This window comes from Bacillus rossius, chromosome 10, assembly GCF_032445375.1.
Source record: "Bacillus rossius redtenbacheri isolate Brsri chromosome 10, Brsri_v3, whole genome shotgun sequence".
NCBI lineage: Eukaryota > Metazoa > Arthropoda > Insecta > Phasmatodea > Bacillidae > Bacillus > Bacillus rossius.
In genome coordinates, this window is record NC_086337.1 from 48,425,642 (window position 1) to 48,442,036 (window position 16,395).

A 16,395-nucleotide genomic window follows, 5' to 3' on the forward strand; every position below is an offset into this window, starting at 1 on the left:
ATTTGACTTTTTCGAGGCACGTTAAACTTGAAACACTCCCATTCGTTTCCTACTTTTCCTATCATCGTCCCATCCTTGACAGAATAACACAGATTGGAAGAAGTTAAATAGCAAACATGTATAGAAGTTACAGTTAAAATAATCTCTTTGTTAAAGTAATAAATATATTTGAATTAATGAGTGCAAATAAATGTAAATTTATCAATTAAATTGTAGATTTCATTTCACTCCTTCTTTGTATCCATACAAAATAGTGATAATTCAATAAAAATGGTTCAATTTTATTCATAAAAGTATGCAATCATTTCATCAATGTTTTGTTATGACGTTGTCACGTTAAACTATCGTCCGTAAACCGACTTTACAGACAACCAATTTTTTTTTCGTATTAAAATGTAATTTAATTATCAATCTATGTTATCCAATTGTTAACATAATCCTAAGACGATTGGACTATCGCTGGGCGCTATATGCCCGATGGGCCAACTACGTAATGGCTTTGCACCGTTTTTTTCTTCTTTTTTTTTCTTTTCGACGCTGCAGTAGCTCTCGCATTCGCTCGGTACTGGACTTTTTAGACTTTTTGGATCCCTTTCGACGCGAAATTTCCCCTGACGGGTTTTCTTTCATTTCGAGCATATTTACGAGTCATGAGTGGCGAATTATTAATTATTTTGTAATTTTCAATTTAATGCCGATTTTCCTTTATGTTAATGCGATTATTTTTACTGTCTCGCTTTGGGCCCTAGCAGTGCTTCGCAAAGTTCTTCACAATGACACCCAAATTAATGTCCTGGCTAATTCGTAACAATCGCGCGCATGCGCCTACACTGACTGGTACTATGACGTCACGGGAAAAACAAATACTGCGCGGCAAACAGGTACAGACATGATCTATCTGTTTGTGGGCTCTACCATTGCTGACGCATTATTAGTCTTGTAGTTATAAGCGATTCAAATCTGACGGTATTTTTTTCACACAAAAAACTTCGACCGACTATCACTGCCACGAGCGAATACACGTTTTCACGTCACAAAATTACCGTTAAAAGTAATTAGTATATGTACGGAATTTCCGCGCATTTCATTTCGTCGCAAGTTATAATGCATCACTTCATACTGTTGAACTGTCTGCATGAGTGTACATCAGTTACAACTCTCTGTGATCATGAGCTAAGAGACCGTCAGCTAGGAGATAAATGAGAGATTCAGGTGGTGCCAATTAACAAGAACGAATAGGTTCTCACTTAAACATCAGCCAATGGAAAATCAATCATTGGAAGAGCAAACGTAAGGCTATAAATAATTTAAGCCTGACGTCAAATTTACCATCTAGAATTTTCCGAGTTTTTAGTAATGAGTTACATATAAAAGAGGTTTTCTTTATTGTATCATGAAAGTATCTCATTCACGTATGATTACTGATGAACGAAAATGCGTCCAATGTCTAATAAACTGGTAACGATTTTCAGGGTTGCGCCACGTTGAGGTGGTAGATTGTAAAGATGTTTCGCTCCGTATTGCAGCAGGCAAACTTGAAGATGTCTGCTGCAATGCAGAGCGCAACGTCGGAACAATATACCACTTGAACGTAGCTCAACTCAGAAAGCCGAGATATTTCGTGGGAGAAAAGTGACATAACGTTCTGCTTTGCACAGTTCTCGAAGTGGCATCTGTGTTCCAACCTATGGCCGGCTCACCCTCTTCCTCCCCTCCTACATCTGCGCCCTTTTAGGGTGGATCAGGAGTCAGCTTGCAGCTCTGCATCATCTGGACCTAGCAGGCTTGGAAAATATGTCCCCTCCACTCTGTCAACTCGCGGACCACCCACTGCCTTCGCGAGTCGATGACAGAGCTTCGCAGGAAGTCAGGAGGTTTCGCCCAGCTGGATGGCACAGACCCTTCCAGAACGTACTAGACTGGAAGTGGCTATGTTCCAACCTTTTGGTCAGCATCCTCCGCCAGTCCTCCCACATGTGCGCCCTTTAAGGTTGATTGGGAGCAAGCTTACAGATCCTTTTATTAATTCCAGAGAGCAAGTAATATTACGACAGAGCTGTCAAGGGATTACTCCCCCCTTTTATCAGGATTCAGATAACCAGACAGTTGGCTGTGTCCTTTGCCCCAAGACCTTATCAGCACTGCTGGCGCCTTCCACGTTCTCCCACATCACGCTGGGACCCCTCAAAACACCCAGTGAACCCGTGGTCCGGTGGAGGTCCTATCCAACCTCTCTTAGCTGTCCAGAGGCTAGTACCGGAGCTGTGTCGTCGCTCACCACGTCGACTCCGCATCGGGCTAGGGAACCCTTGGAGTCTGCTCCAAGCGATCGGAGCACCACTACCAAGTACGAGTCCTACCCAAACAGAATCTTGGGCCTTGGAGGAAACCTCAACGAGACTCCATTCAATCTTTCATGGATTCTTCCCGTACTACTACCAACTTGGCGTCGATTCGGCAGACCGTTCGCCAGCAGCTGACCGACTGCCACTCTGCAGAATTACTCCACTGGATGCCCTCGTCTCCTCGGACTACCCTCCGACCTGCCGTACCTCGGTCCGGCAGATTTACAGCCGATTAAGGCCCGCGGAAGTGCGTGAACTCATGAGGCGGCGATCGCAGGAAGCCCTGGCTAGTAATGACAGACCAACCGTGCGTATGCTGGAGGGCCTCGGGGTTGCCTCGGCACCTCCCCCGACCACTGGACTAGGATGAACGTATCACACCTAGTCGAGCGGTTTACATCTCTTTTTTAAGCCCGGTAGCACCCTTTCTCGGTCCGTCCATTACCATAGGCCTGATCCATTCACTAAGGGGGCCTTTTGGGGCCGAAACGCCGGGGCTCGGCAGTCGAACCCCCCCAGAAAGGTTTCAAACTCATCTGCTGTTGCCCGCGGATTCAGCCAATCCACCATTTCTGGTCCCGTGCATGCAGTTGAGGATGCGATTGGGAGCGGCAGTCGCCACTGTGCGGGTGTCTGACCTGCGCGGACGAGTTGAGCGGCGGGGGTGTCGCTCCCGTGGGGGCCGTCGGGGGTGTCGCTCCCGTGGGGGCCGTCGGGGGTGTCGCTCCCGTAGGGGCCGTCGTGGGTGTCGTGCTGACAGGCACGGGGACCGACACGGCCACCAGCTCCCCGCGCGCCGCGGCGGCGATCAGCGCCAGCACCAGCACCAGCCAAGCAGCGAGCATCTCGGCGCACTGAGCCCGCCGGCCGGCCCCAGGCGGTATATTCGCCGGGCGGACCTTGACCCGGGGCGACAAACAAGCGGGGCGGGGTCGCCGGTCACCGGTCACCGGTCACTGGGGCGGAGCGCGACTTGCAGCCGCCGCGGGACAGCCCAGGGAGACGTTCTTCAACTGATTCACGTGATGGGGGAATTTTGTTTTGACACCATCTCTCGGAAACACGCCGTTGCATATTATTTTTTGCTGTGTTTGCCATGGGAAAAATTCATAAACGCGAAATAAGAAATAAACATGAAAACGTTAACCCGCAGTAAACAAGTCTAAATCAGCTGATGGCAAACAGATAAACCCAACGACGGACATACACGACGACGAAAGCACGGACGAACACATTCAATGCTTAAATCAGGCAGCACACGAATTAACGGAGGGAATTTAGTCGTGGAAAAAAAAAAAATATAACAGCACAGACGAGCGCAGTGGACTAAAGCTAGGTTTACGATTGATTTCCTTAAGAATTATAACTTAACATCAAGCACACAGTTAAGTCAAAACTAAATTTTCCAGTTTATGATTGACATAGAAGTCGTTAATTCTAACCAATCACAGCACAAAACACATGGTCGGCCATTTTTCGAAACGGAGAAGCAGGTTTGAAATAGGTTATTGACAAATGGGATATCTATTTTTCGAAATGGATGATGATTACAAATGACAAATATACGAATTCTAACCCAAAATACTGCCTCGCTCGGTCCAATAATAAGATATAAACTTCCGGTTGAAAGGTTCCGGTTTGTTGTGATTGGTCGCTTCCCTTAAGTCTTAACGGAAAATATAAAATATAACCATTTCTGTTAAGTCTTAAGTCATCATATGGTTCGCACACGACCCGTCAAAATTCACACACGACAATCATAAACCATTCTACTAATTTACATAGAGTCATATGGTAAGTATCCGACTAAGTCTTAAGTCTTAATTCTTAATTTTCAATCGTAAACCCACCTTAACAACGACGGGCCAGTTTCAACAATAACAGTGAATGCAGACAGAAAACAAAACCTGAACAACGGAGGAAAATATACGAACACAACGATGAAGACACAGATATGATGGGCAACACAACGACGACAGCACAAACGAACGCAGTAGGTTTCCTATGACAAAAGTCGTAAGTCAAGCCCCTTGTTTACCTCGCCATCGCCATGTTGTTCCGCCCTAAACATTGCGGAAATGTTGCTTGACCACGTTTCATCATAGTTCATAGTCCATCGCTCGAGAAAAGTTCGCGAGAAGTTTAAATTTCTTGTAGAAATGTTTGTGCCGTTTCCTCAACTCCGTGCAGAAAACGTTTATCTGAGCCAACATAGTATTTACTCAAGGAGTTAAGAATTTCCAGGAGACTGCATACGGTGACGTAGTTGAAGTCACTATTTTTTATCTCACCATCGCCATGTTTTTATGCCCAAAACATTTAGGAAATGATGCATGACCGCGTGTGATGATGATCAGAATCTCCGTCGGTAAACACAGTAATTTGAAACAGTTTCCACAATACAAACAATACACTTCGGGCAATGTTTTCAGCGTTTAACCACGAGCTGATAAACAAAAACCGTTTTCACCCGGATATCACGTGATCATGGCGGTCGTGACTCCTCCGGGAAGGGTAAAAATGCACAATTCTGCGTCACCCGCCTGAGCCAGTACTCTGCGCGGGTAAACAACCGAACTGCTGACGCGCCGCTCGTCTGGATTTCCCCAAGTGTTCTATTTTCCCGCGTCGCTGTCCGTCGAAAGTCCACGGACACGCCAGGAGGGATAAATATAGTGGGGCTTTTAAAGTTTCGAATCGCGAAGGTGATCCTGAAATGCAGGTTTAGACAACATGGCACAGACCGAATGCTGGAGGAAAAAAAAAAAAAAAAACGAAAAGGCAGATATAGGGACTGCCAACAGAAGTGAAAAATATTTTTTATTTGTAAATGTGTAACATGACATCATTTCTACGTCAAATGTACGTAAGAAAATGTTTTTGGTATTATATCACTAGCATGTCGGTGACGCGAACCCATAAGTTTTGCCCCTACCAAAAATCTCCCAACGCGGCGAAAGAAGTTTTCTATACAAAAATAGGTTTCACCCGGGGACGCACCACAACGCCGAAATTCCAAATTGACCACAACGCCGACAAGTTAGTTTAGGTTTTATTACGCTAGGTTAGGTAAGGTTAGGTTTGATTGTGGTAGTTCGGCGTTAAGGTACATTAATTTAACAAACACACACAAATTAATTCAGTTGTTATTTCGGCGTTGTGGTACACAGCAGTTTTCTAACTATCGGCGTTGTGGTCAATTTTGACATTCGGCGTCATGGTGTTTCGGCGTTGTGGTAACGATCCGTTTCATCCGGTTACCATGTAATCATGCAGACAGGGCCGGTGCAAGGTAAATTGGCGCCCTAGGCGAAAAACATTAATGCCCTCCCCCCAGCCGGACACCCCCAAAAAAAATTTTCCTTGCCTCAAAATACATCACGTAAGCCTAAGATTTTGTCAACAAGGCAGGCATGTGTTTATTTTTTATACTTTTTTACTTATTACAAATCATAAACAGGTCGCGGTGGACTTTAAATAATTACTTATATCAATATAAACATTCCAAACTGTTACAAAAATCCATTTTCATCTAGTTTCAATAATCGTTAAACATGTTATATGAGCTGTTGTTATGTGTCGTGCTGCGCCGCCCCCAGCTACTTGGCGCCGTAGGCGGTTGCATGGTTCGCCTGTACGGACGTGCAGACGTGGCGATGAGACCTCCATGGCGCGGCTCGCTCGCCGCGGTGCGACCTCGCTGGCGGTAAACTAAAACAAGGCAGCCCCGGCCCCGGCTCGCGCAGCAGGAGGAAGAAGAAGATGTTCAAGGGCACGTACCAGCAGGGGCTGGTGACGGTGCTGTTCAGCGGCGGGCCGCGGCCGCTGGCCATCTGGGGCAGCTGCGCGCGCTCCGGCCAGGTGCGGCGAGTCATGGACGACGACACGCGCAGCCTGGTGCTGGAGCTGAGCGGCACCAACGTGGCCACCACGTACATCCACGCGCCGCCGTGCGCGCGCGGCTCGCTGGCGCTGCGCCTGCCCTTCTTCGTCATGCACGTCAAGAACCTCAACAGGTCGGTGGCCCCACGGAGGAACCCGAGACCGCACATCCCCGATTACCTACACCCGAACAATTCACCTTCGGCCCAGTGGCGTAGCCAGGATTTGTGTATGGGGGGAGGGGGTTGTTAAGTAGCATGCGCCCTCTCCCCCCCCCCCCCCCCGTATTAAAGCGGGTGGTCCGGGGGGGTGTCCTCCCCCGGGAAAAATTTCTATTTTAAGGTGTAAAATAGTGCTATTTTTAGCAGTTTTCGGTACTTAAATTTAAATATTGCAATGGTAAAAAGTTTTATTAATTTTAATATGAAATTTGTTTGAGTGATGAATAAGAAATTAATTAAAGATTTGTGGCTAAGGGGGGGGGGGGGGGTTTGAACCCCTAAACCACCCCCCCCCCCTGGCTTCGCCCCTGACTTCGGCCAACCTCGGGTTTATTTATATATATTTATATTTCTCTGTTTATTTTAATGTAGCTATACTAAACTAACTAACCGTCCATGGTGTTTTTAAAGTTTTTTTTTAATGTAGCTAACCTAACCGACCACTTTTAATATTTGAATTCATTTTTCCTGCGCAAAATATAATTAAACAAATCCCGAAGTTGGCCGAAGGCACCACGTAAAACGTGAACGCGACTTGTGCGAAGTCGCGTTCACGATCGAAATCTCACGGTTGATTTCAGCCAGTGGTGCGTGGCTAAGGTCACTGGCTCCCCTTGGTGGCCAGAAATGAAAATGGCGCCCCCTCTTGGATTAAAAGAGAGTGGGGGGAGGGTTCAGTAACGCGAAACCGTCGTCGCGGCGCCCCCCCCCCCCCCCCCCCCCGGGCCCGACATCGGCTAACAGTGTTTAGGCCCGTTCTACAACAACGACACGGAAACAAGAGACGCGGATCTAACGGAACAGTGTGTTTCAAGTTCAACAATAGCACGTAGACCCAGACCGGACCCACCCGTGCGGATTAGAACTCGGCAAAGCCTAAGTTCCAAGTACAAGCGTATCTAGTGTTCTGTTTTGACCTCGCGGTTTATATAATTTTTATATATGTCAATTCTGTCCTTGCTAATGTCTTGAAGCATAATATTAATATATAATTTAATTTAATTAATATTTCGTAACCTATAAATGCATTCTCATTGGTTGCCTTTTTTTTTTTACATTTCCATGCTCTGTGGAAGCAGCAGAGATGCGATAATGATATTTTCCTATAAATACTTCTCCGTTTCCATGTCTTTGTATAACGGGACTTAGTAAGTAACTATATTAACTACCAAATGATTATCCCGTGACATCTGACCAGCAGTCTGTGAGCACAGCCAACTATTTTGAAGTGATACAGTTATTTTCATGTAAATGTACAAATTAACAAATATGCAAGTTTACATGAATATTTCTGTTTCATTTACATAGAAAATTTACGGTTCACAACAGCAAACAGAATAACTTAACAGATAAAAATTGAAAAAACAACGGCTAAACAGAGACGCACAGGTGAAACCAGAGATGTGAATAACAGTGATGAAAGCACAGACGAACACCGTAAGCAACAGTAGAGCGGAAAAAAAAAAAAAAAAAAAAAAGATATTTTGAAAACCACAACGATGATAGCGCAGACTAGCACACTACCTATATGATTCCTAAGAGATCAGTTGCGGCGTTTCGGAAAAGAGATCTATTCCCTTTTTAAGGCACAAACAGACTGAGGTTTGTCATGACATATGTACAGTTTAATGAATAATGGCGTATGTTCGAAACTACATATTGAATTAATTTACCTATTATTTAAAATTTTGTTTGTCAGTGGAAATTTTATTTAATGAACGACACTGAATTTGTTGATATTCACATAGATACAGACTTTATTTAAACAGATTTGTGTTTCGTTTGTTTTATGTGTATATTTGTTTACACTTCTGTTAACAAGGCACAGGTATTAGTGCAGAGAAGCTTATTCAAAAGAGGAACCTGTTTCTGTAACAATAAGTGTCAAGAGCGTAGTAAAAAAAAGGGGGGGGGGAGTAGGGTTGCCAAATTTATTTAGACAAAGAATTTTATTTAACAAAAATTACAATGGCAGGAATTTCAAAAAAGTACTTAAGGAATCGTCAACTAACCTAATAATGTATTTTCAAGCATTATCTTTGTAAAATAGTTTCCGGAGGAGGGACTAGCTTCTGCCCTCCCCTTCCACAAATACTATTTACACCCATGGTAAATGTGTAAACAAAATCACATGTAGTTACACGCGCTAGTACACGATATACTCAAAAGAAGTGAATTAAAATTTTGGAGACCGTAATTTTAATAGTTGTACTTATAATATTAGATGTCAATAATTTTTCAAGACATTGATGATAGCCTACATGGAGTACTATAGCCTGAAAATATGTATTTGTACTGTTATGCAATAATCGTACACTCACGCCTGTAGCATAAGGAATCACTACAAGGCAATCTGAAGATGAGAAAAGATACACTATCGAAGTTTATGGACCGAATCGTAAGACACTATATTCGTATTCCAGAGAACATAGGTTCAAATCCCGACTGGTAATAGTCATATCATTTTGACGTGAAACGTCTTAAAAATCACAGCGAAACATATGGGTACCAGAAAACGTCCGACGAAAAGGTCTGTATCATCTTGCTTTAACATTTTCCTAAATATATAGGCTTCGGCCTGAGACGCACTTAAGTCTTCCTTACTTAGACCTCCCAAATACACTTAGTTTAAATTTAGGTTCTTGAAAAATATTATGTTCAGTGTAGCTCACGACTCAGATGTGATAGCGCGGTGATTCGTGTGATTATGTATAGAGAACTGACAACACTGGGCAACAGGGATGTTGGACAGTGGCTCAACGAACCTGGTACAGATGTCACTAAAAGCTGGTATCTGAAGAAAAAAAAAACTGGTACACTACAAGATCTTACACTGACAAAGATCCTGTAGATTTTGTTTCATAGATTTTATATATAATGATATTTATATAAACTGCTTTAATGGAAACATAAAAGGTTACACAATTGTCAACAAATAAAGTATGATAAGGTTGGTAACCTATTTTTTTATTCAATCGGCACGCCATGACGGCAATACGGCATGGCGCTGTGATCAATTTCTAGAGAACTAGCTTCTGAAACTATAAGATGGCCATAAAAACGTTAGCACCTAGTATGAATACTTTCAATTAAATTAGCATTTAAAAATTTCTCTTAAAATGCCGTTTTATTAAAAGTATACAGATGGAATTATTAAAACGCAACTATTCGAATTATTCGTCCACGCCTAATGTCAACTGGTAATGCATGGCGCATCGCGTATGGTCGATGTTCAAAGTTGGTATTTCTGCATACCAGCACAATTTCTACTTGGTACATGGTACAAGACCCTGAAGAATGGTATGTGTACCAACAAGTTGGTACGTCTAACATCCCTGCTGGGCAATGCAGATTGTACGTTCACCAAAAAAAACATTGATTTTTATGTTATGCCTTCGGTATCTCATTTATCATATCACAGGCCAATGTTGAACAGAATTTTCGTCGAATATTAATTAAAATTAGTAGTAAGCTACCATTTAGTGTCTGTTTTGAATTAAATTTTTTAGTACGTAGTCAATTTCTCGGTTTTATTGTTTTTATTTAAAATCATTACCTAAACTAAAAGTGACTAGCTGACAAAAGTTTCACGTGAAACCAACGGTCGTAAGTCTCAATACAGCCCCACCGTTTTTTTCTAGAAAATTGTTAGGATGGTTCCGTACTGTAGGTCATGGCTAATTCCTTTCACATTGTCGCTCTACTGTGGCGTTGTGTTTTGCCGTCTGCATTGACCTCGCTATTAATATGTTTACGGACAAGCAAGCATTTCAGAATAAGAAAAAAAATATCGGAAATAGACTATTCCCCTGGTAAACATACATAAAAATTATTTAAAAGCTTTCATAAATTAATATTCTGAAATGTTAACCAGCTCATTACAGTATTTCTAAATGATTTCTTAGTAATTGAAGCAGTTAAAATATAGGTCTAATTTCACAACTACTTAATCAGTAAAACTTATACAGCAAACGTAAATCGTTCTCAAGTAACGTATAACAAATATTCCGTATTCACAGTTCACAGGTTGGAAATGCTGTGATTGTTTTTATCTATTCTTAATGGAAAAATTTTTTTTTCTGTACATCTATATGTTAAAATACTCTTCCAATGATTTTCACAGCACATGCTAAAAACATAATGCTGGAATCACAATACCCTGTAACATCCCCAACATGACAAAAACAACACCACAGCCATTAATAAATAAGATACCTAGTAGTGAAGTCAGCCCACCGAAAGTGGACCCCAGTTGCCCATCAGAAACATAATGTGGGTATTATTAATGATGTAGTAACGTAAAAATATTTTTTTTTTTGTGAAATCGTTAATGCTTAGGTTTATTTTATTGTTCTTTTGATAGACATTACATAAAATAAATTCATTTGAATTGCCACCTCAGTAGTATAGATGACTTGATAGTGATAATCTGTCGTGGCATTTTTGTTTATACAAATTCTTTCTAAGATAATAGACATAATTTACTCATGTCATTCGAGTAGGTATTAGGACTGTATGGTCACGTGTTAACTTATGGTAGTTTTCCGTCGCCCCCAGGCGGAATTCTTTTATTATGGTAGTCTTCCAGTATTGCAGTCTTCCGTCGCCCCTCGTCAAAACAGGAGGAAAAGTGCCATAATTGAAAACTACCATATTTTTATTTTTACAGATCGCGGTTATAAGTATACAATGCTGCTTCCTATAACCCATTTTTGGAAACATTTGTTTCTTTTAGTGCGCGATCTGTTAAGTTGATTTATGACTGGAACTACAGTAAGTTACCGTCAGAAGCGCTATTTGCAACCTTTTAAGTTAACCTGAGAAACAGCTAGGGGGTTAACAGTGCTACCTAGCGAGATACTTCGAGAGCAAAGCAGCTTTACTCATTCCATGGAGTGTATAAGGAAATATGGTAGAATTCCGCCTCGTCCTTTGAAATTATGGCATTTTTCCGTTATGGTACTTTTCCGCCAGGTGGAATACTGCCATTATGGTAGTCTTCCGCGCCCCCTATCGGCATATAGGAGGCTGTTTGGCTAGGAAAAGAAGCTTCTTTTAGAACTTTCCACCATATTTTATTGATTAAGAGTAATTTTTACATAAAATTAATTTTTTTGCTTATTTTTTTTTTCCTAGCCTAAGTTAATCTAAGTGTGTAGGGGAGGGTCCAGGTTAGGGGAGGACCTAAGTGTGTCTCAGGCCGAAGCCTATCACCCAGATATCAAACCAAGGACAGGAACTAATCAAATCTATCGGTATATTAATTGCAAATGTATTTAATGAATTTTGTCATTTTTCCCGAATTTATAGCTAAATAATGATGACTTTCCAAGCTGGCAACCAAATGTCAAGAGAGCGGGCAACACAATAATAATACATTATTACTGCACTCAAGCATTTAAAAATTAAACTAAAATGATTGTCACACACACTAGCAGATGACATGTGTAGGCTACTACATGATACTGAAAACAAGATGGCGGTTTTATCTCAAACAGATGATGCTATTATTCCTTCAAATTAAAAAAAAATTACAAGGCCGAATATGTGTTATTTTTTATATATCTTATTGAAGCCTCTATCTGGTAAATGTATCGATGGTCGTGTGCTTAAAGACATGTGTTTTCCAACCTAGAGGTGAGAGCTGCAAAAAATTAAATTTAATTGGTAGGTAATGGAAAATCGACCTTATATGATGATACAGAGCGATGCTGGCGCTCTCTAGGCGTAACCAGCAGAAACAATGATGTCGGTATCCAAGATTGCAGCCTCCAGCAGACGAAAACAAAATGGCGGACATGTCAGAATCGAAAAAAAAATTACTGAAATCACATCCAAGATGGCGGAAATGTTATTAGTATTCTATATGGTGGCCGTAACGAAAATTGCAAATGGTGATGTCATAATTCAAAATGACAGAAAGTTCGAGAAAAGAAAATGGCACATACAAAATGGCCGCCGGGGGTCAAGGTCGTCCAAGATGACAGCAGTGACGTCGGAGCAATCGGTCATTGACCCCATCCTCAATCCTCACCCAGAACACAGTGCCAGGAGGAACTATTGTACACCAATAGGCGGGCCCCTCGAGGATACCTGACACACCACACAGTTTAGAGGATGGACGGTAACTTGGAAACAAGTGCGTGTGTGCCCGCAGGTACTTCACGCTGGAGATCCAGGTCCTGGACGACAAGAACATGCGGCGGCGGATCGCGTTCAGCAACTTCACGAGCTGCAGCCAGGTGCACACCTTCTCCTGCCACGCGCCCTTCTGCCTCGACTCCGGCTGGAACGTGGTCAGTGCACGCCAGCACGTTCTCTCGCCTCGGCACTTGCCAAGCCACTTCCCACACACGCTCCGCCTTGACCCTGTCCAGGGGCGCAACAACAGGGGGGGGCAACCTTGAAGTGGAGGCAAACAGGGGCAAATAGTGATGTGTAATAAATTTTTAGATAATAAAACTGCTTAAATAGCACCATTTTCCACCTTGAAATACAAATTTTCCCGGGGGAGGACACCCGGATCCCCCACTTCAATAGGGGGGATCGATGATTCTTTAAAAAAGGTATATTTCCCCCCCTTTGGAAATTTAGTTGTTGCGCTCCTGATCCCTGTCCCATGGCTTGAAAAAGTATCAGGGCCATCCAGAGAAATCAAAAGCCCGGCTCCAAACCATTTTGTTGGACCCCCTCTCCATTTTACAATGTACAGCTTACCAAGCCCCACAATTATAAAATAAAATAAAAATTAAATTTTACCATGCTATTATTTTTAATGTGATCTGCATATACACATACGCCACATACATAATTTTCAAGGTTTCTAATGAATCGTTTATTATTAGACTTGGAATTTTCATCCTATCAAAAAGAAATTTTGTAACTCAATCAGCCCCCCTCCCCTCCCCCCTTGGTGATGGACCCTAGGGATTTCTCTCTCCTTCCCCTCCTCCTTTCATTCCACCTCGATGACCCTGCAAAGTAATATGTGTACTAGAAACACACAGGGTAAACTAGACAAATGTAAAAGTGAAAAATGGGCCTCAAGTAGAAAAAAGTGAAAAGTAATAAAAAGATGGAATGTAGTTACAAGAAGACACCTAAGTAGTATTCAAAATCATTTAAAGGTCCTAATTTCACCACGAGACCAATGATTTCAAGAGTTTTAATTTAATAGGCTATGATAACATCTTCCCCAACTGCCTGAGAAATTTCGAGACACTGATCAGAAAAACAGCAAGTTACAGGAAATCAGGAAATGCCTCAAAATGTTTAGCAAGATTGTTATGTGGTTGAGTAACTCGCCTTTTTAACATTTTCATAACCTATAATAATCGTCTCCTGAAAAAAAAAAATTGCGTATTTTTTTACACACAAAGTTTAAGAGTAATTTTAGCTCTGCTCTTATACTTTTCTAATTCCACCCCCCCCCCCCCCCCCAAAAAAAAAATATCATATAATTTTATTTGGTAATAGACAAGCTTCTAAAACTATTTTAGTACTTACTTACTTTATAATATAACACTTGCTGACTCGTGAAACATTTATTTGATGGATTACGCACAAAACTTAATTTTTATTTTTAGTTACTGTTTCACAAGTTCCTGTGAATGCAGGGTCCATTAGTAAAATGACAGTAGCTCTATTGCTCACAGAATTTCAAAACCTAGCCTGTTTACTAAGGAGATACAATTTTTTTTCCCCAAAAAAAGTTTATTGTTGTGTAACATCTTCACTCTCTCCCTGTATACGGCATTTGGTAAGAGTAATTTTGTGAATGGAACGGAAATCGCATGGAATGGAAATGGGGGAAGCCATATTTTCACAGACGAGAGAGCCAAACGTCCGATCGTGCATCTTCGGTTTTTTTTTTGTTCATTGTATATGTGTTGATAAAAGGATACTAATAGTCAATTAGGTTAGGTTAGCTACATTATAAATACTTTAAAACATTGTGGACGGTTGATTTGGTTAGGATAGCTACATTAAAAAGATACGGGTAAAAAAAGCGAGCATGAACTTCGGGTTTGGCTCTCTCGTCTGTGAAATGAAGGCTTCCCAATGGAAATGTATAACCACAGTGGATGACACAAACTAAAGTTCATAGAGACAAATGAAAATTTTATAATATTAACTATATTTAATGAATTTTAAAAAGACGGGCAGTATTTTAATAACATTCCTGTTAGAAAATCAGGTCCAAAGTCAGGATTTAGTATTTTTACCAAGTCTTTTTCGATTTTATCATAGCTGTTTCATTGTACAGTTAAACCTCTCGCTCTGCAAATCGAATGATTTAATAGTCTATGTAGCTGCTTTGTCAGTGAATTCTAGCGGCGGGTGCGCAAACTACGTGTGATTCACATCAACATGTGTATATTTATCATGCTTGGCATTTATTTTAAAGAATTGTACATTAAATTTTGTGTTAAGAGTCTCACATTATAAGCGTATTTGTAACATGAGTACCTACTCATTAATTTGCTCGTTACAGAGATTAGGTGTTCACACATCACTGGCGAGTACTGAAAGACTAGCACACATTTTTCTAAAGTAATTCTGATTATTTTTTTTTCCAGGTGAATATCAACTTGTCAGACTTTGTCCGACGCATTTACGGAACGGCCTACATCGAGACCCAGCGCATACAAGTGCACGCCAACTGTCGCATACGACGCATTTACTTTGCAGATCGAATATACTCGGCGGAAGAGCTTCCTGCGGACTACAAGCTGTACGATCCTAACCAAACTAGACCTTCCCTACGAAGGAAAAAGTCGACTCCTGCAGAAGAACCCAAAACAGAATTCATTGATATAGTTGCGGTCCCTTATGACACGCAGCAAATACAGATAACACTGCCTGACTACACTAGCATGGGGGTCAGCGTTCCACCCCCCTCTGAAGTGGAGACGCCACGCTCCGGCATCACAGAACCAGCACTGGATGAAACTGATGCACAAACCTCTGCTCCAGGCGAGCCCACAGAAGAACCCTCTGCACCAGATGGGCTCGTCGCTCCACCTGAATCCACAGAAGAGCCCACCGCTCCACCTGAATCCACGGAAGAGCCCACCGCTCCACCAGAATCCACGGAAGAGCCAGCTGCTCCACCTGAATCCACAGAAGAGCCCGCTGCTCCACCCGAATCCACAGAAGAACCCACTTCTCCACCCGAATCCACAGAAGAGCCTGCTGCTCCACCAGAATCCACAGAACAGCCTGTTGCTCAAAGTGAAACCGCAGAAGAGCCTGTTGCTCCATCTGAACCAACTGAAGAGCCCATTACAGAGGCCACTTCTCCAGATGAGCACAATGAAGAGACCCCGGCACCAGATTAAATATTTACTTGAGTCAGGCCAAACTGCACCACAAACAGCCATCTGCAGAGCCATTATACTAGAGCATCAAGGCTCAGAACACACGGCTTCAGAGCTGAGTGGAGATGGTCTGAACATGCTACCATATAAATCTTGATCATATACATATTTTTATTTTCTTAACATTTTATCGAGAATTTCAGTTCTATTTAATGAAAAATGTTTTTACCCAAATTTTATTTTACATGAGATTTTTATCAGTTTTTTGTGTTTGTACTTGGTGTTGTGATGTCTGGTTTTAATAAAATATTTATTTACGATATAACTTCACTCAAATTTTTTAAATTATACTACAAGCATGAAATCAATAATCTAAGAATGACAAATACATGTAATTTTAGGGTTTTACATTGCACAGTAATGCAAGACAAAAGGCAACGGAAATACCGAGGTTAAAGTGGGCTCAGAACCACTTGAGTAGCATGCTCATGAGTTCGAGACGTGGGTGGGAAAGGAGGGGAGATAATCCATGACTCTGATGTGCTATCACAGCCACTCAATGTTTTGCACAAAACCACTCTGCAGCACGAACAATATTGTATATTTAGTATGTTTTCTGATACATTT

At 41.8% G+C, this 16,395-nt stretch overlaps 2 protein-coding genes across 7 annotated transcripts in view; one reads left to right on the plus strand and one right to left on the minus strand.

The window, feature by feature from the left end:
• LOC134536107 (inter-alpha-trypsin inhibitor heavy chain H4-like) overlaps positions 1–3,288 on the minus strand; it is a 36,038-nt gene extending 32,750 nt beyond the window's left edge. For 3 of the 5 annotated variants that reach the window (XM_063375667.1, XM_063375666.1, XM_063375665.1), the window contains exon 1: positions 2,984–3,215. In XM_063375667.1, coding sequence (XP_063231737.1) covers positions 2,984–3,190 — 207 coding nt within the window. In that variant the 5' untranslated portion in view covers positions 3,191–3,215. Of the gene's footprint in view, positions 1–2,983 lie in introns of all 5 variants that reach the window. The other 2 variants (XM_063375664.1, XM_063375668.1) reach the window with 2 other exon arrangements.
• A 2,746-nt stretch (positions 3,289–6,034) lies between these two features.
• Positions 6,035–16,090, plus strand: LOC134536109 (mucin-7-like). Of its 2 annotated transcripts, none has more exons than XM_063375669.1 (3): positions 6,035–6,361; positions 12,606–12,744; positions 15,028–16,090. In XM_063375669.1, the coding sequence occupies exons 1-3, from the start codon at positions 6,108–6,110 to the stop codon at positions 15,787–15,789; spliced, it is 1,155 nt and encodes a 384-aa protein (XP_063231739.1). In that variant the 5' UTR covers positions 6,035–6,107; the 3' UTR covers positions 15,790–16,090. The 2 variants fall into 2 exon arrangements, with proteins under 2 accessions (XP_063231739.1, XP_063231740.1); XM_063375670.1 differs by having other exon boundaries at positions 12,606–12,690.
• Positions 16,091–16,395: the final 305 nt, after the last annotated feature.

Excerpts from the sequence above, each read along its gene's own strand:
- LOC134536109 (XM_063375669.1), top strand. The coding sequence starts at position 6,108 with ATGTTCAAGGGCACGTACCAGCAGGGGCTGGTGACGGTGCTGTTCAGC. Across the intron at positions 6,362-12,605 it reads CACGTCAAGAACCTCAACAG|GTACTTCACGCTGGAGATCC; the intron begins GTCGGTGGCCCC and ends GTGTGCCCGCAG. Across the intron at positions 12,745-15,027 it reads TCGACTCCGGCTGGAACGTG|GTGAATATCAACTTGTCAGA; the intron begins GTCAGTGCACGC and ends TTTTTTTTCCAG.